Genomic DNA, 25,243 nt, shown 5'->3' on the forward strand with positions numbered 1-25,243 from the left:
CCTGTAAACTAGAGAAGATCCAAGTTCCTCTCTTAGAGAGCAGGGGATAAGCAGAGTTTGCAAAGCAAGGTTTTAACTGGTCCTGGAATCTGCTCAGCGTCAGTCAGGTCCTGGGGAGGCAGTACAGTTCCTTTATTCTTTTCTCTTTCTCAAACATGGCTGCAGGTAGATGAGATGGGCGGAGTCTCCCAGTTGGGGTTGCAGTTGGGGGACCTCTTCTCTGCACTCCTCTCATCTTCCCAGAGACCCAGGGTCTTCCCTGGGCTACTGACGGTTAGTTCCTCTGTTGTTGACTCACGGCCAACTTCCTCTGGTACAAACAGGAAAGCACAGCAGGCCAGGTCAGCAGACGAACAACCCCCCTCACCCAACACCTCACAGTTAAACTCTGGCCCTCTAGGAGGGGGAAGTGCTCAGATCTCCTCCACCAGTTGATGGCTGGGTTCCCTGCAAGATCCGGAAAGGAAACGGAGCCGTTTCTCCTTTCTCCGGGTACACCCCAGCTGCCGGCCCTCCTCCCTGCTCATCACTCCGTTGCAAAGAGAACCAGGAGAAAAAAATGAGTGTGAACGGGAATGTCGCCCAAAGCTGAAAGGGGTCTTGACGGATGGAGCACTGAGCTCGCAGCACACCAGCTTCATCCTCAGAAAGGCAGCCTGGAGAAGCACCGTCGTGGAGACCTTCGTGCCTTAGAGAGAAAGCGAGGTCAGCCCTGGGGAGGGCCCGCTGGCGATCCCCCAAGTCGATCCGGGAGCCCCCAGTGGGCTCTGCGCGCTCTCTCTGGGGTCCAGCCCCTGCTGGGCCCTGCCCAAAGCCCTTGAGGCCTCTCGCACAAGCCCCTTCCCCAGTGCTTTCCGCTGGACGGGGTGGGCGCAACGGAGGGGTGCAATGCGTCCCGGTGCAGAGCCCCTCTCCTCCTCCGGGCCCCGTCTGACCCGCGCGCTCTCTGCGCCTTCCTGCAGCCTTGGCCTCTTGTGTCTCTTTCGTCCGCGGTCTCAGCCCTCGGCTCCCTCGAGGGCAGCGCGGTCAAGGCTCGAGATAAGCGGCGTTGGGTAAGGTCCCTTTCGAAGACCGGCGCTTGCTCAAGGAGGGGTCGGGGCCGGGGAACGGGCGGTGGCGGGGCGGGGCGAGGTGGCCGTCGGGGGAGGGCGCGGGGAGGCGCCCGCGGGTCCCCAGCTCGGACTGCGCAAGTGGACCCTTGCAGCGCTGGGCGGCAGAGTGGTGAGGTGAGGACCCCCGCGTCTCCGCGACCCCGCTTCTCAGACTCCTCCCTACCCCCCTCCTGCAGGCTTTTGTGGGTCCCCGGAGCCAGGTCCCAGCCCGCCTTCTGCCCCATTACCCAACCCTCCCTCGCTGGCCGTCCCCACTCCCCCGCTTGCACACCTAGCCCTCCCCCTGCACACCCTCTGAGGTCAGGTGCGTGCGCTAGGCCTGACTCAGACCATTGGGCTTTGAGTCAGGATGGGAGGTGCAGCAAACCCCACTCTCAGCCTGAAGCTTGGGGCCCTGTGGAAGAGAACCTAGAAAGACAGCTGGACGAAGGGTACCCTGATTCAGGATCCTGGCCTGGAGTGGGGGGGTTATGGAATCTTGGGGTCACAAGCTTGAGGCACAGAAGCACCAAAATTGGATAAAGTTAAAGACTGAGGAGTAGATAGACTTAGAGGTGGCTGTAGAGATGTAGGGGGGGGCTAGAGAGAGGCCAGGACTGAGAAACCTCCTGGAAGCAGGATTAGAGAGAGAGGGCCCAAACAGGAGGGGCACCCTGGGCGGCTGGAGCTGAACCCCAGAACTGAACCCTGTGGACTTAGAGGTGTGTGTGCTTGTGTGTGCTGGCCTAGAGTGACACACCAAGCCGAGGTGTCCCTGCAGGGTGTGTGCACATTTGCCATCTTGTGTGGACATGCCAGGTAGGATGTGAGGATCCCTGAGTCCACCCACCTCTGGTCCTCATCTCCCTGGCCCAGATCTCCCCATGTCAGCCCTGCCCGGACTGGAGTGCTGGAACTAGTCGAGGCTCTGCCCAAGGCAGGCAGGATGTGGGGGCAGCTGGCGGGAGGACAGGAAGGAAATGTGAGTGGAGACAATAGGTGGAAGGGGAGGGGGAACTGGGAATGGTCGGGATTAGGGTGGCCAAGCCTGGACCTCAGCTCTGGAAACTAGTGGGAGCAGGATTTGCACTTCCCCTCACCCCTATGCCAGAAACCCTCCCTGTTTGGCCTATAGCAGGATCAGGTCACATAGTGGGGCCCAGTGGAGATCTGGAATAGATCCTGGCCACCTTTATGGTTAGTGAAGTGGCACTAACTGACCTGCTCTAGTAACACAGAGGCAGCACTTTCACCCTGACCCAGGGCAGGCCCACACACCCAATGACCTATGGTGAGACCAAAAGTCTCATGTCTTCATTGGGCTTCAGTTTCCTCATCTGCAAATGAAGGGCCACTCTAGTCGTGAAAAAATTCTTTCCACTCTTCCCATGTGTCTCTGCCTCCCCATAGCAGGTCTCTCTGGAGTGGGAGACTGGAACCCTTGGCCAGGCCTTCCATTTTGAGACAGGGAGGGGGGATCTCAGCCTGAGCCCTCCCTTCACCCTGCCCCTCCCCCCAGCAATGGCCTGAGCCCCCATGGCTGCCCCTCAGGACACGGACATCACCCAGTGGCTGGCCACAGTGCACCTGGAGCAGTACGCAACCACGTTCCAGAGGCACGGCCTGGTTACAGCAGCAGCGGCCCGGGGCCTGGGTCATGAGGAGCTGAGGCAGTTGGGCATCAGCGCTACCGGGCACCGGAAACGCATTCTGCGCCTTCTGCAGGCGAGTGCTGCGAAGGGCGTCCCAGATCCCCAGTTGGATAATACCATGGAGCCGGCCACTCCCAGCTCTGCCCCCCCAGCCCAGACTGCCAAACCAGTGCCCAGGCCCAGGACAGTGTTCACTGGGCTCAGTGGCCCTACCACCTCCCAGAGGCCTGGCTGGAACTCAGCCTTCTGGAGACCAGAAGCTTCCAGAAGCCTCGAGTCCAGCCTGGGATCCACACCCAACTCCTCCACATCTGAGCTGCCTTCAACCCCCAAAACTATGGAGATGCTGCCCAACACCCTCTACTTTGGCCTGGACTCAAGAGCAAGGACACAGACACCTCAGGACACGTGAGTGGGGTCAGCCTTGGCACCTAAGGCTGAGCGGACAGACGGAGCAGAGCATAGGGATTGGTCCTTTGCTCCATCACTCTTCCTGACAGTAGGTCTGTCCCCACAGTGTCCCAGACAGTTCCCAGACAGCTGCCCCCACCCCTGCTCTCAGGCCCACGGCAGGCACAGGTAAGTAGGTTATCATTGGGAGAAGGGAATCCTGGTACATGCTGTCCCCCAATGCCTCTTCACTGATACCCCTTTCTTCCCCTTGCCAGTACATATCATGGATCCTGGTTGCCTATACTATGGTGTCCAGCCTGTGGGGGTCCCAGGGACCCCCGACAGAAGAGAAGGACGAGGACTCTGTCAAGACAGGGCTGAACACGGGTGAGTTCTGAGAAGGGTGGAGATGCAGGAGGGAGGCAGCTTGAGGAGCAGTGGGTATAATTGCCTGAGGGTTGGCGAGTGCTGCCAGGCACTAGAGGGGCAGGAGGCCTAAACAGACCCACTCCCACCCTCAAGCACCTTGTGACCAGGAGGCAGGCAGGAAATAAAATAAGCAGACAAGCAAATGGATGCATAATTAAAAATTGCAAGATGTGTTCTTCAGTCGTTCATTGAAGTCTTTGTTTGTTTTTCTGAGCCTGTACTGTACACGGGATATTGTTGTAAATGCTTGGGATCAATCAGAAATCCCCACGGTGGGGAGAGCTTCAATTCACAATGTTAATATGTAAATAAGTTATGTCATGTGTTAAAAGATGCTAAATGTCACGGGGGAAAACTAGGGCAGAGTGAGAGGAGGGCTGGGATGAAGTGACAGGAGGATAGACTGCGATTATTCATTAGAGTTACCAAAGCATTAAGAAGATGACATTTGAGGGGCCAGGGAGACAGAGCTGGCTCCTCAAGCTGGAGCACATGTTCTGTTTTGCATGCAGGACACAGGGGTCATCCTCTGGTGCTGTTATCTTCTCCAAGCTTCACCAAGAGCAACCCCTACATCACTAGGTCCCTGCTCCCTCAAAAGAAATAAATCTGGGATGCTATTTGATGCCCAGGAGAAAGCTCAAAGGCCGGAGCACACACTTCACATGTTTGAGTCCCATAGTTTGATCCTGGGACTATACCAGTGTGGTTCCAGTGGCCCCCTAGCACCATGGGACCCAAGCACTTCATTGTTAGCCCCTCACTACTGGCTCAAGACTTTCTGGGGACTCCCATCACCCCATCATCCAAATTACATTTGAATAAAATCTAAGAGAGTGAGGGAGTTTAGTTACAATATATGGGAGATGAATGTTCTGGGCTGCAGGAGTGAGCAGAGTGGAGATTTCAGTGGGGTGGCACTGTGGAAGACCTGTGAAGATCAGGATACCTGTGAAGATGGGGGCACACTGGGAGAACTGGGAAGAGATCAGTCAGGAAAAGAGACTCAGATGTATTCAGACCTTTGCGGAACTCTGTCTCTGAGTCAAGTGGAAAGTCATGGGAAGGTGGAGTTTTACTTACTCAAGCCTCTTGTTGGTGCTTGGGAATGTCAATAAGGGCAAAATGCACAAGTTAGGTAACAGCAGGAATCCAGGTGGGAGATGAAATAAGGTGAGGGTCATGGATATGGTGAGAAATAGATGGACTTTGTTATACTTTAAAGCCAAGCTAGGCTTGTCCACTGGAGTGTGGGAACAAAGATCGGTTAAAAACAACTTGGAAGAGACACTAGAACAATAGTACAGCAAGTAGGGTACTTGCCTTGCCTTTGACCAACCCAGGTTCAATCCCCAAGGTCCCATATGGTTCTCAGATCCCACCAGGAGAGACCCCTGAACTCAGAGTCAGGAGTAATCCCTGAGCACTACTGAGTGTGGCAAAAGGAAAAACAGCTTACTTGGAAGGTTATATCTATGCAAAGTGGCTAATGTCCCAGCTGCTGATTACCTAGGACACAGGATATGTGGCTTGTCAGAAATGAAGTGCACTATAACCAAACCACAGACCCAGCTTTAAGAGACCTAGTGTGCCCAAGGATGACTGTGTCCCAGACAAGTAGGAATAATCAAAAAATTTTTTCTATCAGGTATATGCTCAAATGTCCATATTTGGGGATATGTTGGATGAAAATATATTATTAAAATTAATTTGGCCTTTTTCTTTTTACTACTAATTAATCTGGGTACTAAGAACTTTAGAGGAAATATATATGACTTTCATATTGACTTCTGTTGGGCAGCACTGTTGGGTTGGGTTTTTGTTTTGTTTTGTTTTGTTTTGGGCTATGCCCAGTTGTGCTCAGTGCTCTGCACTCAGAGATCATTCCTGGTGTGTTCAGGAGACCAAATGGGGATCCTTATATGGTCAGAGATATAGGCCAGCAAGTGATCAAATCCAATTGGCTTCATGCAACGCAAAGCAATGCAAAGTGCCTTCCCACTTTAGTATCACTCGGGCCCCAAGGACAGCACTGCTATGAGCAGGGTTGGGGCTAGCCAGGAGTTGAATTTGAAACATATCAGATGTACCCAAGAAAAAATGACAGAGGCCATTTACAAGTCCAGGTTTTGGGGGCCAGGGATCTGAGTAGAGAGCTACATTTGAGTGTTGTTGGCCTGCTAGAAGGGTGTATGTAGCACAAAGTGTGTGTCAACAGAGAGTGTAACCAAGATCAGGAGCCCTGGTGGCCGGGGAGATAGCATGGAGGTAAGGCGTTTGCCTTGCATGCAGAAGGTCAGTGGCTCAAATCCTAGCATCCCATATGGTCCCCTGAGCACTGCTGGGTGTGACCCTAAAACCACAAAAAAAAAAAAAAAAAAAAAAAAAAAAGTCCTGGCATATTACAAAGGCCAAGGGTTCTGGAGAAGAGAAAGAATTGGCAAATTAGATCAGAAAGATCTTAGGAGAAGGGAACCAAGGAGAGAGTGGGGCTCACGGGAGCCAAGCAGAAAGTATTTGAGAGTGAATGACTGAAGGGCTGTTGTGAGCACCCTCAGATTACCACTGCAAACTGATTCTGAAATAGGGAACCCTGAGGTCATTTTGGAACTGGAAAGGGGCAGGGATACATCACCAGAGGGCCCTGGAGAGAGAGCAGGCGAGGAAATGCATAGACATAGTGTTTGAGGAGATTTTCTGCAAAAAAGGTCTGGGAGCTGGAGTGGTTATTATTGGGGCCACACTTGGCAGATCTCAAGGCTTCTGGCTCTGTGCTCAAGCATCACTCCAAGTGGTGGCTAGGCATTCCAACATGTAGTGCCAGGGATCAAACCAGGGTCGGCTGCATATAATAAGTAAGTGTCTAAATCCCCTTACTATGTCTCTGGCCCCACGAAAGGTATTTTTTTGTTATTTTTTGTTTTGTTTTGTTTTTTTTTTTGTGTTTTGCACCACATCTGGTGATTCTCAGGGGTTACTCCTGGCTCTGCACTTGGAAATTACTCCTGGGAGGCTCTGGAGACCATATGGAAAGCTGGGGAATCGAGCCTGGTTCAGTCATGTACAAGGCAAACACCCTAATCTCTATGCTATCGTTCGGGCCCCAAGAAAGTGTTTTTATAGGGTGGAATGTTCTTTGTTCATAGGCATAAGTACAGGAGTAACCTGGGGGAGGGGAAGGCTTAGTTGATGCAGGGGAGATAAAGGAGTCTGTAGCAGTGTCGTTTGTGGGTGAAGACTGTGGCTCCAGATGGTAGAGGAAGGACTAGTTCTAGTGAGAGTATTTCTTACTCTGACAGGAGGAAGTTTGAGTCTCTGTGAGTTTGGGTAGCTGAGATGCTGGGAATCTGGGGGTGAAGGTGGTTGTTGTCTGGTTGTTCAGTATTTCCAGCAGAGCTGCACTACCACCTGTGAGCTTTTTGTCTGGTTTAGAGCATCTTTGGGCAAATGTTCTGGAGCTACATCTAGTTTAATGCTCTGGGGTTGCTTTTGGTCTTCTCAAGGGACCATGAGTTGCCTGACATCCAGACCTCCTCCTTGCAGAACACACACACAGCCCATTGAATGCTCTCTCTAACTCACCCTGGGGAACTTTAAAACCTGAAGATAACTGGGCCCCATCATTAAAGACATAGACTTATGTGTCTGGGGGAGATTCGGGCCATAGATAGTGGTGCTCAGGGGAACCTGAACTGGAGATCAAAGTCGGAGCTGCCTTGTGCAGAACATGCAGTTCATGTGCAGAATATGAAGAATATTTCTCTTTTACTATTTCCCCAGACCTATATCCATCCATATTTATGTATCCATATTTGGAGGGGCAGTTCATATGCAGAATATTTCTCTTTTACTATTTCCCCAAACCTATATCTATATCTATTTATGTATCCATATTTGGAGGGGCATATGGGGTAAAACTTGGGGCCTGCTCCCAGCTCTTTACTCAGGGGGTCCTCCCTTTGGTTTTCAGAGGGCCATGTGGTGCTGGGTCTTCAACCCAGGTTTCATGTGTGCAGTGCAAGCACTCAACCCACTGAGCTCTTTCTTTCTCTCATAGATTTTCAGTGTCCCACGTTGATTCAGTGCTGCAGAATTTAAGAACACTGGAGTATGATAGAGAATAATAGAGGCCTTTCTGAGAAGATAGTATAAGAAAGACTGTGGCCAGAGAGATAGTACAGCATGCAGGACACTTGCCTTGTATGTGGCCTACCTGGGTTTGATCCCCAGTATCCGATATGGTTTCCTGGATGTACTAGGAGTGATCCCTGAGAACAGAGTCATGAGTAATCCCTGAGTACTTTCGGGTGTGCCCCATCTCCCTCCCCAAAAAAGAAAGAGCTGAAGGTTAAGGAAAACCTTGGGAAGCATGGTGTAGGCAGTGCAGCCAACATAAAGTATGAAAGGGGACAAGGATGTGGCCAGACTGCAACAGCAAGGGTGAGATACAGAGGCTGGGACCAGGCAATAGCTTGTGTTCTCTTTGTATTGGGTCCTACAGCCCTTGGAAAGGAATTGGGATGTATCAGTGGTGCAAATGGGACATTACTGCAGGATTCTGTGTGTGTGTGTGTGTGTGTGTGTGTGTGTGTGAGAGAGAGAGAGAGAGAGAGAGAGAGAGAGAGAGAGAGAGAGAGAGAGAGAATATCTGTGTGTGTAACATACCATTGCTGACATGGGAGCAGGTCTTATACATGGAAGAACTTTTTGGAGACAGAACCAGTAATACTGATTAGATACTGAAAAGCAGAGCAGGCAGTCTTGTACCCAGCCCTTCCCCAAGTCCTCAGGATAACAGAGGTGGGGCAGATCCCCTCCCAATGAGACATCAGTACCCTAGGCCAGGAACTCCTTGGCCTCCCCTTGGGTCCCACCTGCCTGTTCCTGTTTGAAAGCAGACCCAGCACCTACAGGCTGTCTGCCAGGTGCTATGAGGTGCCATGGGAAAAATGTCCAGGGAACTGGCTCTAATGTGTGTGCCTCTTGTGTCTTGACCCCCTCAAGGCTCAACAGGCATGACCGGGAGGATGCTGGCTATGCCAGTCTGGAGCTGCCTGGGGAGGCCACCCTCTCACTGGCCACCCTGGACATAGAGGAGACCAGCGATGACCTCATTTCTCCTTACGCCAGCTTCTCATCCACGGCCGACCGTCCTACACCCCTACTCAGTGGCTGGCTAGACAAGCTCTCCCCTCAGGGGTTGGTTCTGGGCAGAGGAGAGGACAGGGATTTGGAGGGGAGGGATGGGGAGGGAGCTCCAGATCTTACAAGCCAGTGGGCACAGCCTTTATCACTTCCCTGACCTGGTTCCTCCCTGGCCCCTGGCAGAAACTACGTCTTCCAGAGGCGCTTTGTGCAGTTCAACGGGAGAAGTTTGATGTACTTTGGCAGTGACAAGGTGGGGGTACTGAGGTGCAAAGAGGGAAGGAAGGGGTTTCTATTGGGTGGTGGGCACTGCTCTGAGGTGGTCTGGTTAGCAGCTGTCTTCTGCTGCTTGAGGATTGAGTGCTGAACCCCTGGAAGTTGGTGCAACCTTCCTTCAACCCTGGGGCCAGCACACATCACTGCATGCCCCATCCACATGGCTGTTCTGGCTCTCCAGGACCCCTTTCCCAAGGGCGTGATCCCTCTGACTGCCATAGAGATGACCCGCAGTAGCAAGGACAACAAATTCCAGGTCATCACCGGCCAGAGGGTGTTCGTATTTCGCACAGAGAATGAGGGTGAGGCCTGGGGCTGAGCAGGAGCAAGGGGAATGCTTGACTGTGTCTACCAACCCACCTGCCTCCCTGTCCCCCACCAGCTCAGCGGGATACATGGTGCACCACCCTGCAGTCCTGCCTGAAGGAGCAGCGCCTCCTAGGCAACCCCCGGCCCCCCCAGCCGCCACGCCCACTCCGAGTGGGCACTCTGGAGCTACGGGGACACAAGGCCAAGGTGTTTGCCACCTTGAACCCTGGAGAGCTAGCACTGTACAAGAGCGAGCAGGTGAGGAGGGCCGGTGGGGTGAGGGACCTGGCCCAGCCTGCTCAGGCCTCTCACTGTGCTTGTCCTCCAACCCCCTAGGCTGCCTCCCTGGGCATCGGCATCTGTTTCATTGACCTGCAAGGCTGCAGCGTCCGTGAAATCAAGAGCCGAAGCTTTGACCTTCTTACACCAAATCGCTGCTTCAGGTGGGGCCCAGACAGGCATGAGCGGGCTTGGGGGAGATTGGTTTGGTTTGATTTGGGGGGTTACATCAGGTAGTACTCAGGTTTTACTCTTGGGTCTGCACCCAGGGATCACTCATTGCAATGGTGGGGGTGGGATCTAAAAAGCAGTGCTGGGGTGCCAGGATGGAACCCACTTGGCTATGCCAAGGAAAGCACCTTTATATGCTGTACTATCGCTTGTGTTGTTGTTTTTCTGTTTGTTTGATTGTTGTTTTTTGGGCCACACCCGGCAGCACTCGAGTTACTCCTGGCTCTGCGCTCAGAAATTACTCCTGCAGGCTCGGGGAACCACATGGGATGCTAGGTATCAAACCGGGTCAGCTGCATGCAAAGCAAACGTTCTTCCAACTGTACAATCACTTTGACCCTGGTCCCTTGTGTTGTTTTAATTTGGAAGTCACACCTGGCAGTGCTTAGGACCTATTCCTGGTCCTGTGCTTAACGGTGACTTCCAGCAGTCAGGAGACCAGAGCGTGCTGCAGACTGAACCCAGATCTCCACATGCAAAATACAGCTCCATCCATTGAGCTGTCTCTACAGCCCTGTGGGGGAGATATTTGAGGGACACATATATGGGACTGGTTACCCCATTAGTGGGTACCAGTGGGGATACATGATGGATATCAGGGAGAAGGGCCCAGAAAGTCAGGTGGGCTGGGCTGTGATGGCCAGTGGGACGGGACAGGTGGGAGGTGTCCATGGCCATGGACCAGTCGGCTGTCTACCCCTCAGCTTCACAGCCGAATCTGGGGATGCTCGGCAGAACTGGGCGGCCGCTCTGCAGGAAGCAGTAACAGAGACCCTGTCTGACTATGAGGTGGCTGAGAAGATCTGGTCGAATAGGGCAAACCGACACTGTGCAGATTGCGGGGCCTCACGTCCAGACTGGGCCGCTGTCAACCTGGGTGTAGTCATCTGCAAGCAGTGCGCGGGTGAGGGGGGATGCCAGCTGGCCAGGGACAATGGGGGGCCACATAGGTGCACTTGAGTGCCCATGCCATGTGTCCTTGTCCCACTCACAGGGCAGCACCGGGCCCTGGGATCAGGGATCTCCAAGGTGCAGAGCCTGAAGCTGGACACTAGTGTGTGGAGTAACGAGATTGTGCAGGTGAGGCAGAGGGTGGGGGTTGGGGTGGAAGGAGCACATCCACCAAAGAAAAACTAGGGGTGTGGTATGGGGACACGCTTCAATGTGGGAAGCCACTGAGTTCCTGCCATGTGCCATGGCCCCCTGTCATCCTGCAGTTGTTCATTGTCCTGGGAAATGATCGTGCCAACCGCTTCTGGGCAGGGGCTCTGCAAGCAGGTGAGGGCCTGCTTCCAGATGCCAGCCCTGGATCCCGAGGAGACTTCATTTCCCGGAAGTACCGGCTGGGTCTCTTTCGGAGGCCCCATCCTCAGTATCCAGATCATAGTCAGCTTCTCCAGGTAGGAGGGGCAAGTTGTGACTGATGGGGAGGGGAAGAAGTGGTGGTTATTGAGAAGACAGTGCTGGGATAGAGCACTTGCCTGGCATGTATGAGGTCTGGGTTGCATCTCTCATTACTGGAAAGCTTAATTAAGCCAGAGAGATAGTATGGTAGGACTTAAGGTACTTGCCTTGCATGTGGCCAATGCCCATTCTATTTTAGCACTGCATTTTACCCTGAGCCCCAGTATGAGTGATCCTGAGCACAGAGCTGGGAGTGAGCCCTGAGACTGCCAGGTGCAGCTTTTCAACCAAAATAATAATAAAAATAATTAATGGGGGCCGGAGATATAGCATGGAGGTAGAGCATTTGCCTTGTCTGCAAAAGGACAGTGGTTCGAATCCCGGCATCCCTTGTGGTCTCCCGAGCCTGCTAGGAGTGATTTCTGAGCGCTGCCGAGTGTGACCCAAAAACCAAAACAAAAAATATTAATGGGCCATAGTGATAGTACAGTGAACACCTCTGGAAATCACTGTTAAGCACAGGGCCAGGGATAGGTCCCAAGCGTGGTTAGGTGTGGCCTCCACATTTAAAAAACACAAGGTGGGGGGCTGGCGAGGTGGCACTAGAGGTAAGGTGTCTGCCTTGCAAGCACTAGCCAAGGAAGGACCGAGGTTCTATCCCCTGGTGTCCCATATGGTCCCCCTAAGCCAGGGGCTTAGGTGGTCCGGAAAAAAAATAAAAACAAAAGGTGGGGCTAGAGCTCTAGCACAGGGGGGAGGACATTTTCTTTACATATGGTCTACCCAAGTTTGATACCAGGCATCCCATATCATTTTGTTAGGGTCTGAGTTGACCACCTGAGTCGGCACTGAGAGTCAGACACCACCTCCAATAATGCAAGATGCAAAAGGGAGTTTATTGACTAGTAGAGGTCCAAGTCTCATCTGACCAAGGGAGTCTTGACAAGGAACCTGAAGCAAAATCTTAGCCAGTTTATATAGACATCACAAACATTAACAGCATAAGCATTTCATTGATTAATACAAACAGTTCAGCCTTTACAGCATACATGATTGGCCTATAACTTCCATCACATATATGATTGGTTTCTATCAATGTGCACACAAAGCTCATTATTTCTTAGCATTGATGTTTCATCTTATCTCTGGCTCATCTGACTCAATTTTGGTTGTCAAGGGGGCCTTATCATGTGGAACATTCCAGACCCACCTAGTTCCTCTATCCTAGCAGAATTGGGAGGGTCTTGACATTTTTTTCTGTGGTTTTTCTAAGTTAACTCCCTCCAGCTTGGCTCAGAGTGGAAACTTTAGCTAAGAGTGGAAATGTATCTAACCTTTTTTTTTTTTTTTTTGGTTTTTGGGTCACACCCGGCGGTGCTCAGGGGCTACTCCTGGCTGTCTGCTCAGAAATAGCTCCTGGCAGGCACGGGGGACCATATGGGACACCAGGATTCGAACCAACCACCTTTGGTCCTGGATCGGCTGCTTGCAAGGCAAACGCCGCTGTGCTATCTCTCCGGGCCCTGTATCTAACCTTTTAACCTGCCTGAAGAACTGCTTTTAACCTGTCTCAGGAAAAACTGCTTTTACTAAAGTTTGGGCTCGTCTTAGTCTAGGACCCTTACTTTGGTCCCAGGGTTCTCATAATTCCTCTTGCATGCAGCTAACCCGAGTTCGATCCCGAGCATTTTATATGGTTCCCTGAACACCTTCAGGAGTATCTCTGCATGCAGAGGCAGTAGTATCTCTGCATGCAGAGGCAGTAGTAACCCCAAGCATCACTTGGTGTGGCCCCCGAATCAAACCAAAATGAATGAATGAATGAATTATAATGGAGTTGGTGTGCCAGAGCCAGGGTTGGGCTGTTCCCAGTGTCTGGGGGCTAAGTGTGGCCTCTCATTCCATTCTATAGGCGCTATGCTCTGCTGTTGCAGGCCCCAACCTGCTGAAGACCATGACGAAGCTCCTCTGTGCTGAGATCCCTGAGGGAGATGAGCCCTGGTCCCCCTCGACCCTTGAAGGTGGCTTTCCTGGTATCCTGCCTCCAGGTAATCCCACAGGTGCTTCCTCTCTCTCACCCCACGAATGCTCAGTCCCAGCCTGATATACTTAGGTCTTGGAGGGGAAGCCTCAGCTTTCCCATCACCAGGAGGCCAGACCCCAACTAGGGGCTAGACAGTGGCTCTACTGGGGTGGAGCTGGATTCAGGACTCATTCAACCCATTCAGTCAATGAGTTGAATGAATTCAACTCATTCGGGGCTCATTGCTGGTCTCTGATTAGGTCAGTCCAGAGGCCTCCCTGCAAGTAGCTAGTCACAACAGTGAGGCTCACACTGGATCAGGCCAAAGATGAGACTTCCAAGATGGCCCCACCTAGAGCACTGCAGGCTGGTAGGGAGGCAGTGAGAAGATAAGCCAGAGGCCTCCTCACTCTATCACCTCCTCACTGACCTCGGAAGCAAAGGGTCTAGAACCACTGCTCTCTCCCTGATCTGATCCTGCTGCCCACGGGGTAGGGTCTCCTGAGCTGGTCCTTCCACTCCTTCCCCCAAGACCATCACTTACTTGCACAGCTGCCCTGCCTGCTTCTTTTCCTTGCAGATCTCTCCCCAGGCGTGTACAACGAGGTGGTGGTACCTGCCACTTACAGTGGCTTCCTGTACTGTGGCCCCATCAGTCACAAATCTGGGCCCCCACCGCCTCGAAAGGGCCGAAATGGTGAGGGGATCCCAGGATGGGAGGAAACAAGCAGGAAACAGGATGGGTGAGAGTGTGGGAAGGAGAAGGCTGGGCTAGGATATTTGGCCCACTCAGGAATTGTTTGCGGGTAGGGCTTGGGGACCCTGGTTGGTTTTGGGGAGTTGTTTGGGTTGGGGAGAGCCTGGTTAGGTTTGGGGGAGCTGGGTTGAGTTGGGTTGGTTTGGGGAAGCCAAGCTGGGTTTGGGAGAGCCTGGCTGGATTTTAGAAAAGCCTGCTGGGTTTGAGGGAGCTGGGTTGGGTTTAGAGAAGCCAGACGGGCAGCAGTACTATATGACCCTGCTTGCAACTCAGCCTATGGGTATGCGGGTTGTGAGAAATCACAGGCAGGCAGCACTACCATAGCAGATGGCTTGTAAATGGGACTCTGGTCGTCATCGGCCTCCAGCTCACCTCAGTGTCCCCCAGCTCCTCCCCGGCTGTGGTGTGTGCTGGGAGCATCCCTGGAGATGTTTGTGTCAGAAAACAGCACTGAAACCCTTGGCCTAATCCAGTCCCAGGACGTTGTATGTTTAGGTGTGAGCCCCCCTCCGACCAACTCAGGAGACCTTGACAGGTAGGAGCCACACTACCTCCTAAAATCCCCCTTCCCTCTGGTCCAGAGCCTGCCAGGCACATCTCTATCCCCCTTCTCTCCTCTCCAGGTTCCCTTTTTCCTTTGAGCTCATCCTCACTGGGGGGCGGATCCAGCACTTTGGCACAGATGGTGCTGACAGTCTGGAGGCCTGGACCAGCGCAGTGGGCAAGGTGAGGGCTGACACTTCATTCCACTGCCTGACCTCTCTCTGTCCCCCTGACACTCTGTCCCCAGCCCCTCCTCTGTAGCCTTTTCCACCTTCCATGAAGAGCTCAGTTGACCCACCAATTATTCTGTGCCAGACTGGGTTAAGTCTTGCCCAGTTTACAGAATATTCATGCTGAGTTTCTGGGTCAGAGAGAGCTCAGGGAACTGAACACAGGCTTTGATGCAGGATGCTCAGGGTTTTTTGTTTATGCTTTGTTTGGTTTTTGGACCAGACCCAACAATGCTCAGGGCTGTCCCCTGGCTCTGCCTCTCAGGGATCACTCCTGGCAGGACTCGGGACCATGGGGTGCTGGGCCTGGAACCTACCTAGGTCAGCCACATGTAAGATGTCCGGGACATCTCTAGCTCCATGGCTCAGATCTGATTCCTGGTACCCCATGTTCCCTTGAGCATCACCAGGAGTGAGAGTGTGTGTGTGTGTGTGTGTGTGTGTGTTTGTGAGAGAGAGAGAGAGAGAAAGAGATAGAGAGAGAAGAGAATGTTAAGTCTCACAGCATTCAAAGGGCTGAAAAAGGGCTGAAACAGGCTTGCATGCCTTGCATGCATAAGGCCTTAAGTTTTTTCTTTTTCATGTAATTACAACAAAAGGCCTTAAGTTCTATCTTCAGCACAACCACAGCCCCACTCCCAGCACTGTGAAGTGTGGCCCTATAGGTTCCCAGCACTGCTACAATCATAGCCAGATAGATATCATCAAAGTGTCACCTGTTATATAGTTACTTGGTCTCAGCACTCTGAGGTAGCAGGCACGGTAGCAGGAACCAGGCCTCTCACTGCAGAGTTCAAGATCTAGTCACAGTGCCCAGACTCGCCTAAGAAAGGCTACCTCTCCTTCTGCTGCCCCTGCTGCCCCCCCCCCCCCAGTTCTCAGAGGCCAAGTTCCTATGCCCCTCCTTCCCCAATCCTGTTCTGCACCCTCCTCTCAGAATCAGAAGTTCAAGCCCTTGAAATCCTGGGATTTGAGTCCTCCAGCTCCCAACCTTGTGGATAGAGCTCGGGCTGAGGCAGAAGTGAGCCATAAGGCCACACAGCCAGGCCCTGGGCAAGTTTCCATCTATGGTGCTAAATCAGTCATAGTGAGGGTGAAGTGATTCTTGGCCCCAGCCAGAAGCAGCTTTGCCATCAGCCCTGCTTCACTGCTAGATCCTTAACCTGGTGCCTTCTGGCAACCTCTCCGAAAGATGTGTGTCCTGGCAGTTCCCCCCTCAGACCCTGCCACTGCCCTCTAAACCTTACTCCTCGGGCTTACCTTCTGGCAGTGGCCCTAGGCAGCCATAGCCAAGTCTGAAGGCCTCACCAGGTCTCCATTGTATCCACATGCCATTACTCTTGGCTCTCCTGGAATTCCTTCCACTAGAGGGTTGCCTCCAGGGGTCCAGAGGGAGAGCTCAATGGACTGAGTATATGCTTTGCGCAGGGGAAGCCTGACTTCAATTCCCAGCAACCCCCCAGTACCCAGCTGACAGCAGCCCCTAAGGCCCTACCACGCAGTAAACAAAAACCAAAAATAGAAAGAGAAAATATCACCATATTGCTGAAGGGCTCTGTGGCCCTCCCAGCTCATCCATGTCTCCCATGGTATTACCTAGAGGTGAGAATCTTGGCCCAGCCCAAAGACAGCCTTGGTCTCTGCAGGGGGACTGGACAAGCCCAGAATTTGTGAGTCAATGTTTAGAATTCCTCAGAGCAGTTGACAGAGTGGATTTATGTGGGAAATCTAATTCTCAGAATTGAGGGTTTAGCTTTCTGTATTGTTTTTTTTCATTTCACTTTTCTAGTCATTTGTCTTCATTTTTTATGAAAGTATGGATTACTGACAACTAATTGGGAAATAAAAAAAAAAAACACTATAAATTTGGATCTAGAGAGCTAGAACATTTACTTTACATGTGACCAAATTGGGTTAGATACCCTGTATCCCATATGCTCCCCTGAGCACTGACAAAAGTAATTCTTGAGGGCAGAACTAGTAGTAAACCCTAAACATTGCAGGAAAAAAAAAGTTCCTCAAACCTTTAAAAAAAAAAAAAAAGAATTCTGTGTTTCTGACAAGGACCAAAGCATTCAAATTTTCAAGCTGCCATAGCTGCCATTTTTCTTCCGGCCATGTGCTTGATTACTTTTAAAAATAAAAAGAGAAGAGGCTGGAGCAATAGCATAGTGATAGAGCATTTGCTTTGCATGCGGCCCACCTGGGATGGACCCAGGTTTGACCTCTTGCATCAATATGGTCCCCTGAGCCTACCAGGAACAATTTCTTAGTGCAGAGCTAGGACTAACCCCTGAGTACTGCCGGTGTGGCCCAAAAACCAAACACACACACACACATGCATGCACACACATACACACACACACACACACACACACACACACACACCAAACAAAGAGAACACCTGGAGAGATAGTATGGCAGGCAGGGCACTTTGCCTTGTGTACAGTTGGCCTGAATTCAATCCCTGGCATGCCATCTGGCCCCCAGAAAACCACCAGGAGTCATTCCTGAGTGCAGAAGGAGAGTAATCTCTGAGCATTGCTAGGTGTGGTCCCAAAATAAAAACAAAATTAAAAAACCCCAAAAACCCAAAAGTCAACCAACCAATCTTGTTCCCTGTAAATCACCAGAGAAGTGGGACTCTGAGTGTTCCCACAGATTCTTCTTTGTTCGTGAAAGCCCTGGGATGGGAAGAGTTTTCTGGGTACCCACATCCCGCAGTTGTGGCATATAAATGAAGCACAGAAGACTTCTACAGAGCTCTTCTCTGTTGACTGAAGCAAACCAAATCGAATTGAATTCTTGTCTTCCTTCATCCATCTCTGGCCTGCTCCCTGGCCTGCCTCCACTCACTCCTGTCCTCTTCATGCCTCAGTCTCTTACTCTCCCTCACTGTCCTTTTCTGTTCTCTTATTCTTGCTTCTCTCCCATCATTCCTTCCTCTTCCCTCTGCTCCTGTCTCCACAGTGGTTCTCCCCGCTGAGCTGTCACCAACTCTTGGGCCCTGGGTTGCTGCGGCTGGGCCGTCTGTGGCTTCGCTCCCCCTCCCATACAGCCCTGGATCCTGACCTCTGGCTGTCAGGGTTCGGCCTTCTTCGTGGGGACCACCTTTTCTTGTGTCCGGGACCAGGACCTGAACCCCAAGCCCCTGAGGACATGGTGCATCTGAGGAGGCTCCAGGAAATCAGTGAGTATAGGGGCAAAGGGGTCCTGTCCGGGAGATAATGGACCTTCTCTTTGGGGTTCCCTATGGGAAACAACAAAGCATGTGGATTCAGGCATAAGCTGTGGAGTCAAACTAGCAAGATTTAGGTCCCTGACCCAATCATTTCCCAACTGTGTGACAATACAAGCTACTTAGCCCTTCTGTTTTTAAGTTTTCTCATCTTTATATAATAATAGGACACTAGTGAGTTTTAGCTAATGTAGGGCCAGAGCAATAGGCAATAGCAATAGTGGTAGGACACTTCTCTGGCATTGAGACCAAGCCAGGTTCAATCCCCCCCCCCCCCCCATCCCATATGGTCCCCCGAGCACCATTAATAGTTCCTGAGTTCAGAAGCAGGACTAAGACCTGAGCACTGCTAGGTGTGGCTAGTTATAGGCTATAGTTATAGTTATAGGTGGTAATTATAGGCTAGCAGAGGAGATGGTGCACTCACTTCTTCCTAAAAGAAGTGAAGTGTAAGGTAAAAGAGGAACAGAGAAGGGTAATATTTTGGGGCTTTGGAGATAAGAGATCTGAGTTCAAGCTCACCTTTGATATTTTAGAGCAACCTACTCAACCACTTCTGAGCTTCTATGTGTCACCTGTACCATGGGGGTGTATGTATATAACTCATAGGCTTTAAGGCAGCATTGTCTGTAAGGCTTCGAGAGTAGCCACTCACACACCTGAAAAAAAATATATATTAGTAAATATTACTCAAGTTAAAGACAGTAACAACCATGTCACTGATTCTCCTCGCAGGTGTGGTCTCTGCAGCTGACACCCCAGACAAGAAGGAACATTTGGTTCTGGTGGAGACAGGAAGGTAAATATTGATCCAGCCTTGAGCTTGAGTCCCTCTTTTCTGGAGCTCAGCCATCCTCACCCCTGCCCCCCTTGTTGGACCTGTTTATACTCACTTCTTCAAGAGTCACTTCCCAAATTTAAGGGCCCCTGGTTGGGAATTCCTGCCCCCTGCTGGTAGTTCTGGGAAGCCCTGGGCCTCTGCTGGAGACCTCTGGAGCTGGCTCTGATTCAGGCCTCTGGGGTCTCAGGACCCTGTACCTACAGGGTGAGGGTCGGCTGGACTTCTCAGCATGGAACGCTGCCATTGGGGGTGCAGCAGGAGGGGGCGGAACCAGTCTGCAGGAGCAGCAGATGAGCCGGGGTGATATCCCCATCATCGTAGACGCCTGCATAAGCTTTGTCACCCAGTATGGTGAGTGTTTGCTGAGCTAGTGGAGATTGGAGTCCAAGGGAACCATCGGTGTGTGTGTGTGTGTGTGTGTGTGTGTGTGTGTGTGTGTGTGTGTGTGTGTGTGTGTGTGTGTGTGTGACAGAGAGAGGATTATTTGTCTGTAGTAACTTTGCCTGCAGAGATTGTGCCAACAACCACTGGCTCTGTGGCCCTTGGCAAAGTTACCTTGCAAGCTTTAGTCCTCTCATGCATAGAATGGGGCTACTAACCATCCTCACTTACTTTTTTTTTTTTTGGTGGGGGGAGCCACTCCTGTCTATGCTCGGGGGTTACTCCTGATTCTGCACTCATGGAATATATGGGAGTTGAACCTAGGTCTGTCACATGCAAAGCAAGTATCCCACTTGTTATCCTATTAAACCAAGATAGCTATTTTGGCATCTGGGCATGTAGAGTGAAGGGTTCTGAGAGTGACTGGGTGGGAAATTCATGATGCACAAGGATGGTGCAGTTATCGGGCAAGAGCCAAATAGTACAGCAGAAGGCATGAAGAAGGGCTGAGCAGAATTTCATATGGGAGATTTGCAAGGCATAAAGGGGCCAGCTTGGCCAGCAGCTCCCAGAATTCTAGGTGAGCTTTTGGCCTCAGCTTTATTCTTCAGCCTCAGCAAAGACCTGGTAGAATCTTATCTCCCTATTGACCCTCCTCCAGAGGGCAAACCGTAGGAAACTGAGAAAAATAAAGAGGAGAAAAGGCACCTCCAAGAACCTATGAAGAGTTGTGCTTGCTACACAGACAGTGAGTAGCACATAATATTCTGCAAACCTCTTGCAGAGACTTATTTCTTCCACTCCATCCTTCTGAGCTGCTGCCCAGCCTTCCTGTGTTCAAAAGAGCAGTTAAGTCAGAGACCCCATGAAAAAGCCCTGGAGAAAATGTGGGCGATCTTATCCATCCTTCTGCATTACTGACACTCCTAACTCAAGAGCAAGCTACTGACTGACTCCCATGTGCCAGACCATGGGGATGGCTGGTGGACAGGACAGGAAAGTTCTTAGCACTCAGAGACTAGTAGGAGAGCTGGTAAGGAAACAAAGACAGCCACCTCTTGGTCTTCACAGAGGTTCTATTCTTGAAAGCTGCTACATTACTGGATTAGTGAACTCTGAGTCTTTGTTCCAATGGAAAGGCAGGTTTAGGTTTCTGAGAATCTCAGGCTATATTTTCATCATCCCATCAATAAGTGCCTTGTTTTATAAGTGTTTCTGCTTAAAGACTCCTTATTCAATATACATTGCTGATTCGTTAACATTGAACACACAACTAACTGCACGGTGACTCATGTTTGAATAAAGCTTGTCTAACACATATTTTGTTCCATGGGCACATCACAGCCTTCTCGTGCTTAGGAATGCTAGGCAGCACTTCGGCACTTGAGAGGCATTTTAAATGGCAAAATCTCCGATGAGAAACACAAGAAGACAAGAGCCCACAAGTGCACAGGCCCTGTAAACAACACTTGTTTACAGTCACAACATGAGGAGCTGGCAGATTTCTAGTTCTCTCCTCTGCCCAGGCTCACCAAAAGTTGTAGAAGTACTATATGTATTAATTTGAGGGTTACAAATAATTCTTAGTAAATTTGAAAGCTGCCAAATAGACAGGGTCAACTGTACTATAGTCTTCCCCCACCTTATTCTCTAGGATTATGTTCCCTTTTTTTTTTTTTTTGGTTTTTGGTTTTGGGGTCACACCCAGCAGCGCTCTATGCTCAGAAATTGCCCCTGGCAGGCACGGGGGCCATATGGGATGCTGGCATTTGTACCACTGTCCTTCTGCATGCAAGGCAAATGCCTTAGCTCGTGCTATCTCCTTGGCCCAGGATTATGTTCCAAGACACCCCTGAAGTGGATGCCTGAAGGCTTGGATGCTGCAGAACCTAAATTTATACACTGTTGTTTTTTTCCCCTTATATCGACATGACACATTTTAAATTAGGCACAGTAAGAGATGAACACTAATAATAAATGGAGCAATTATACCAATGTACTGGGATAAAAATTTTGTAAATGTAGTCTCTGTCCAGAGGTCTTTATAAATCTTTTCCAATTGCAGTTGACCAAGGGTTACTGAAAGCACAGAAAGTGAAACCTGGGCTAAAGATGTAGGGGTGGGTGTTGACTGTAGATGATTATTTAGAGTGCTGTTTAAAAATAAAAGAGGGGAGGAGATGTTGTGTTAGGGAGGAAACATTTAAAGATGAGGACTTATGGGGCCGGAGAGATAGCATGGAGGTAGGGTGTTTGCCTTGCATGCAGAAGGATGGGGGTTCATCTCATATGGTCCCCTAAGCCTGCCAGGAGCAATTTCTGAGCATAGAACAAGGAGTAATCCCTGAGTGCTGCCAGGCGTGAAACCCCCCCCCCCCCACCACCACCAAATGATGAGGACTTGGTCAGGGTTGATAGTACAACAGTTAAGGCTCTTGCCTTGTATGCAGTCAGCCTCATTTTGATCTCTGGCATCCTATATGGTTACCTGAGCCAGGGGTAAGCCCTGAGCACAACCAGGTATGACCCACTCATAAGAAAAAAAAATAAATAAAGGACTCAGGAAGACTATTTCCCTGGATTGCCACCTCTCAAGAGCCATATGCTTTGTAGGGGGTTCACGGAGTGGCTACTGGTGTGTGGTGGTGGTGAGATTCTGGGCACTGGTGAGCCCAGGGATGTTGGCTATTCTCAGGACTCCAGCTGGAGGGCGTCTATCGGAAAGGGGGCGCCCGAGTACGCAGCCTGCGGCTCCTGGCTGAGTTCCGGCGGGACGCCCGCTCAGTGAAGCTGCATCCCGGGAAGCACTTCGTGGAAGATGTCACTGACACCCTCAAACGCTTCTTCCGGGAGCTCGATGACCCCGTGACTTCTGCACGGATGCTACCGCGCTGGAGGGAGGCTGCCGGTACTACACTAAGTACTCCTCCAATGGGGACACCCCCTTTCTCTTCTCTAGCTCTCCCCTCCCCAGGGGATCACCCCAGAACTGAGCCTAGGACATGGAGGGAGGGACAGACACATCCCTGCTGGTGTGTTTCCTTAAGAACCCCCTTTGTTGCCAACATAAGATGGACCTTGGTTTGAATCCCAGCATCCCATATGGTCCCCTAAGCCTGCCAGGAGTAACCACTGAATGCCACCAGGTGTGACCCCAAAACAAAAGAACCCCCTTTGCTTTGGGGAGGCCAAACCTAGCGATGTTCAGGAGTTACTCCGGGCTCTGCACTCAGGAATTACTCCTGGGGGAGCAGATGGGATGCTGGGGTTTAAGTCTGGGCTGGCCGTGTGCAAGGCACAGGCACTACCTACTGTGCTAATCGCACAGGCCCTATAACCTCCCTATTTTTTGTGCTTTGTCCTGGTTCTCTGCAACCCTTCCTTATGTTTTTACCAGAACTTCCCCAGAAGAATCAGCGCTTAGAAAAATACAAAGAAGTGATAGGCTGCCTGCCTTGGGTCAACCGCCGCACACTGGCCACCCTCATCGGCCATCTATATCGGTGAGTCTGGAGGGAGTTCCGGGAGACCCCTCTTCAACCTTTGTCCCTCTGCCCAGTCCCCTACTGTCATCCATTCATTTCTCTCACAAACAGGGACTGACTGTTCAGGAAACAACAGAGCAGTCTGAAGGGTTCTGAAGAACAGGAAGTTTATAATCAGATAGATCAAGACCTTAATCTGGCCCCAACCTTCTAGCCTGTGACTTTTTTTTTTTTTTTTTTTTTTGGTTTTTGGGCCACACCCGTTTGACACTCAGGGGTTACTCCTGGCTATGTGCTCAGAAATCGCCCCTGGCTTGGGGGGACCATATGGGACGCCGGGGGATCGAACCGCGGTCCTTCCTTGGCTAGCGCTTGCAAGGCAGACACCTTACCTCCAGCGCCACCTACCCGGCCCCTAGCCTGTGACTTTATTTGCTCTCTCAGGACCTCAATTTCTTTTTGTTTTGTTGTTTTTTTTGGGCCACACCTGGTGATGCTTAGGGATTATTCCTGGCTATGTGCTCAGAAATTGCTCCTGGCTTGGGGGATCATTTGGGATGCCAGGGGATGGAACTGCAGTGTGTCCTAAGATAACGCTTGCAAGGCAAATGCCCTATCGCTTGCACCACTTCTCCGGCCCCAGAACCTCAATTTCTTCATCTGAAGAAGGAAAATAGGGGGCCAGAGAGAGGTATAGTGGGTAGAACGCTTGCCTTGCACATGTCCAACCTCTGACATCCCTGAGCCTGCCAGGAGTGGTCCCTCAGTGCAGAACCAGGAGTAAGCCATGAGTACGGTATGGTCCCAAAACAAAAAAATATAATTCAGAACCGGTGTATGACTTCTATTTTTTTTTTTTTTTGGTTTTTGGGTCACACCCAGCAGTGCTCAGGGGTTACTCCTGGCTCTATGCTCAGAAATCGCTCCTGGCAGGCTCAGGGGAACATATGGGATGCCGGGGTTCAAACCATCGACCACCGACCTTCTTCATGCAAGGCAGACGCCTTATCTACATGTTATCTCTCTGGCCCCGACTTTTTTTTTTTTTTTCTCGTTTTTTTTGGGCCACACCTGTATGATGCTCAGGGATTACTTTTGGCTATGTGCTCAGAAATCGCCCCTGGCTTGGGGGGACCATATTGGACGTCGGGGGATTGAACCACGGTCTGTTCCTTGGTTAGCTCTTGCAAGGCAGACACCTTACCTCTAGAGCCATCTCGCCAGCCCCTCAGACTTTTTTTTCTATTTTTTTTAAGTCACTCCTTGCCAGGAGAAGGGTTAATATATAGAAGATATAAACACAGAGATAATGTAGGTTTACTTCTATTATTGGGGAGGCTTAGAAAATAGGTCCTTCCCCAGGGATATTTGGGGGACCCAGAAACCATTATCAGAGATGCCTGGGGTTCAGTAGGACTAGAGTTGTTTAGAGGCCATAGTAAGGATTGAACTCACAGTCTCACACTTCCTAAGCATGTGGTCCACCTCTTTATGCCACCAGGGAGATAGGGTTTTTGAACCTGGGTGAACCCTGCCCACATTGTATTGTTTCCACTCTGTCAAGAGAACTGTCGATGATGGCCTGTGACCAAATCTAGCTCATTGACTATGTTTCTAAATAAAATTGTAAGCAAAGTATAAAAAGCCACTGCCCCCTCACTTTTTTCTTGCTGGTGGCTCCTTTTGGAGTTGCAACCAGCCCTGTATGGCTTATCATCCTGCAGTACCATTGTTCTCTTACCTAAAGTTTTTGAAAATCCTGGCTTGACTTGATTCACCCATTTCTTGTCTGTCTTCTCTGAACTGGGTCCTCCTGAAGATCAGTGTTGTCTTTGTTACTGATCTATCCTGAGTGCTAGTTGAGCCTAGACCTGGCATAGCTTAATAAGTGCTTTTATTTGTTTGAGGAGCTCCCCAATCACATTGGGGCAACCTGGCTACCCCGGCTTGCCATGTGTTATTAGATATCAAGTCCAGCAGGCCCTGTGCATGCCAAACACTCACTCAAGCCCCCTGAGCTCTCTTGCCAGCCCTCTGGCAGTATTTGCTGATGAGTAGGTGAGCAAAGACTGTCCTTATCCCTTTGTAGGGTGCAAAAGTGTGCAGCTCTCAACCACATGTGCACACGGAACCTGGCCCTGCTGTTTGCGCCCAGTGTGTTCCAGACTGATGGGCGCGGGGAGCATGAGGTGCGGGTGCTCCAAGAGCTCATTGACAGCTACGTCTCTGTTTTTGACGTGAGTGTTCCAGCCCCAATTCACCCCTTTCCTTCTGGACTCTGTACCCTGCTCTCCTCTAGTGAACCCTCAGCCCAATCCCAAGAATATTTCTATCACAAGCCTCCTCCCCGAGCCCAGGGCCCTTGCCTCATAGTTCTTTGCCCCCTGGTCTTGACATTGTTCTCCGTGTTTCACCCAGCCTCCCCTCACTTACTCCTCCTTACCCCCTTTGGCTTTTCCACAGATCGATTCTGATCAGGTAGCTCAGATTGACCTGGAGGTCAGTCTAATCACCACCTGGAAGGATGTGCAGGTAA

General features: G+C 51.0%; 1 protein-coding gene across 1 annotated transcript in view; it reads left to right on the plus strand.

Annotated features, from left to right (window-relative positions):
* The first annotated feature begins 2,627 nt into the window (after positions 1–2,627).
* Positions 2,628–25,243, plus strand: part of ARAP3 (ArfGAP with RhoGAP domain, ankyrin repeat and PH domain 3) — a 32,281-nt gene continuing 9,665 nt past the window's right edge. The window contains 22 exon segments of the mRNA XM_049786977.1: positions 2,628–3,151; positions 3,261–3,322; positions 3,412–3,523; positions 8,570–8,764; positions 8,894–8,963; positions 9,168–9,288; positions 9,369–9,553; positions 9,632–9,738; positions 10,510–10,709; positions 10,800–10,885; positions 11,023–11,205; positions 13,122–13,257; positions 13,813–13,929; positions 14,377–14,524; positions 14,613–14,715; positions 17,733–17,952; positions 18,736–18,799; positions 19,029–19,192; positions 21,918–22,130; positions 22,620–22,725; positions 24,797–24,944; positions 25,171–25,239. Of these exon segments, the coding sequence (XP_049642934.1) occupies positions 2,628–3,151; positions 3,261–3,322; positions 3,412–3,523; positions 8,570–8,764; positions 8,894–8,963; positions 9,168–9,288; positions 9,369–9,553; positions 9,632–9,738; positions 10,510–10,709; positions 10,800–10,885; positions 11,023–11,205; positions 13,122–13,257; positions 13,813–13,929; positions 14,377–14,524; positions 14,613–14,715; positions 17,733–17,952; positions 18,736–18,799; positions 19,029–19,192; positions 21,918–22,130; positions 22,620–22,725; positions 24,797–24,944; positions 25,171–25,239 (3,333 nt within the window).

Source organism: Suncus etruscus, chromosome 14 (assembly GCF_024139225.1).
Source record: "Suncus etruscus isolate mSunEtr1 chromosome 14, mSunEtr1.pri.cur, whole genome shotgun sequence".
In the NCBI taxonomy this organism is placed as follows: Eukaryota; Metazoa; Chordata; class Mammalia; order Eulipotyphla; family Soricidae; genus Suncus; species Suncus etruscus.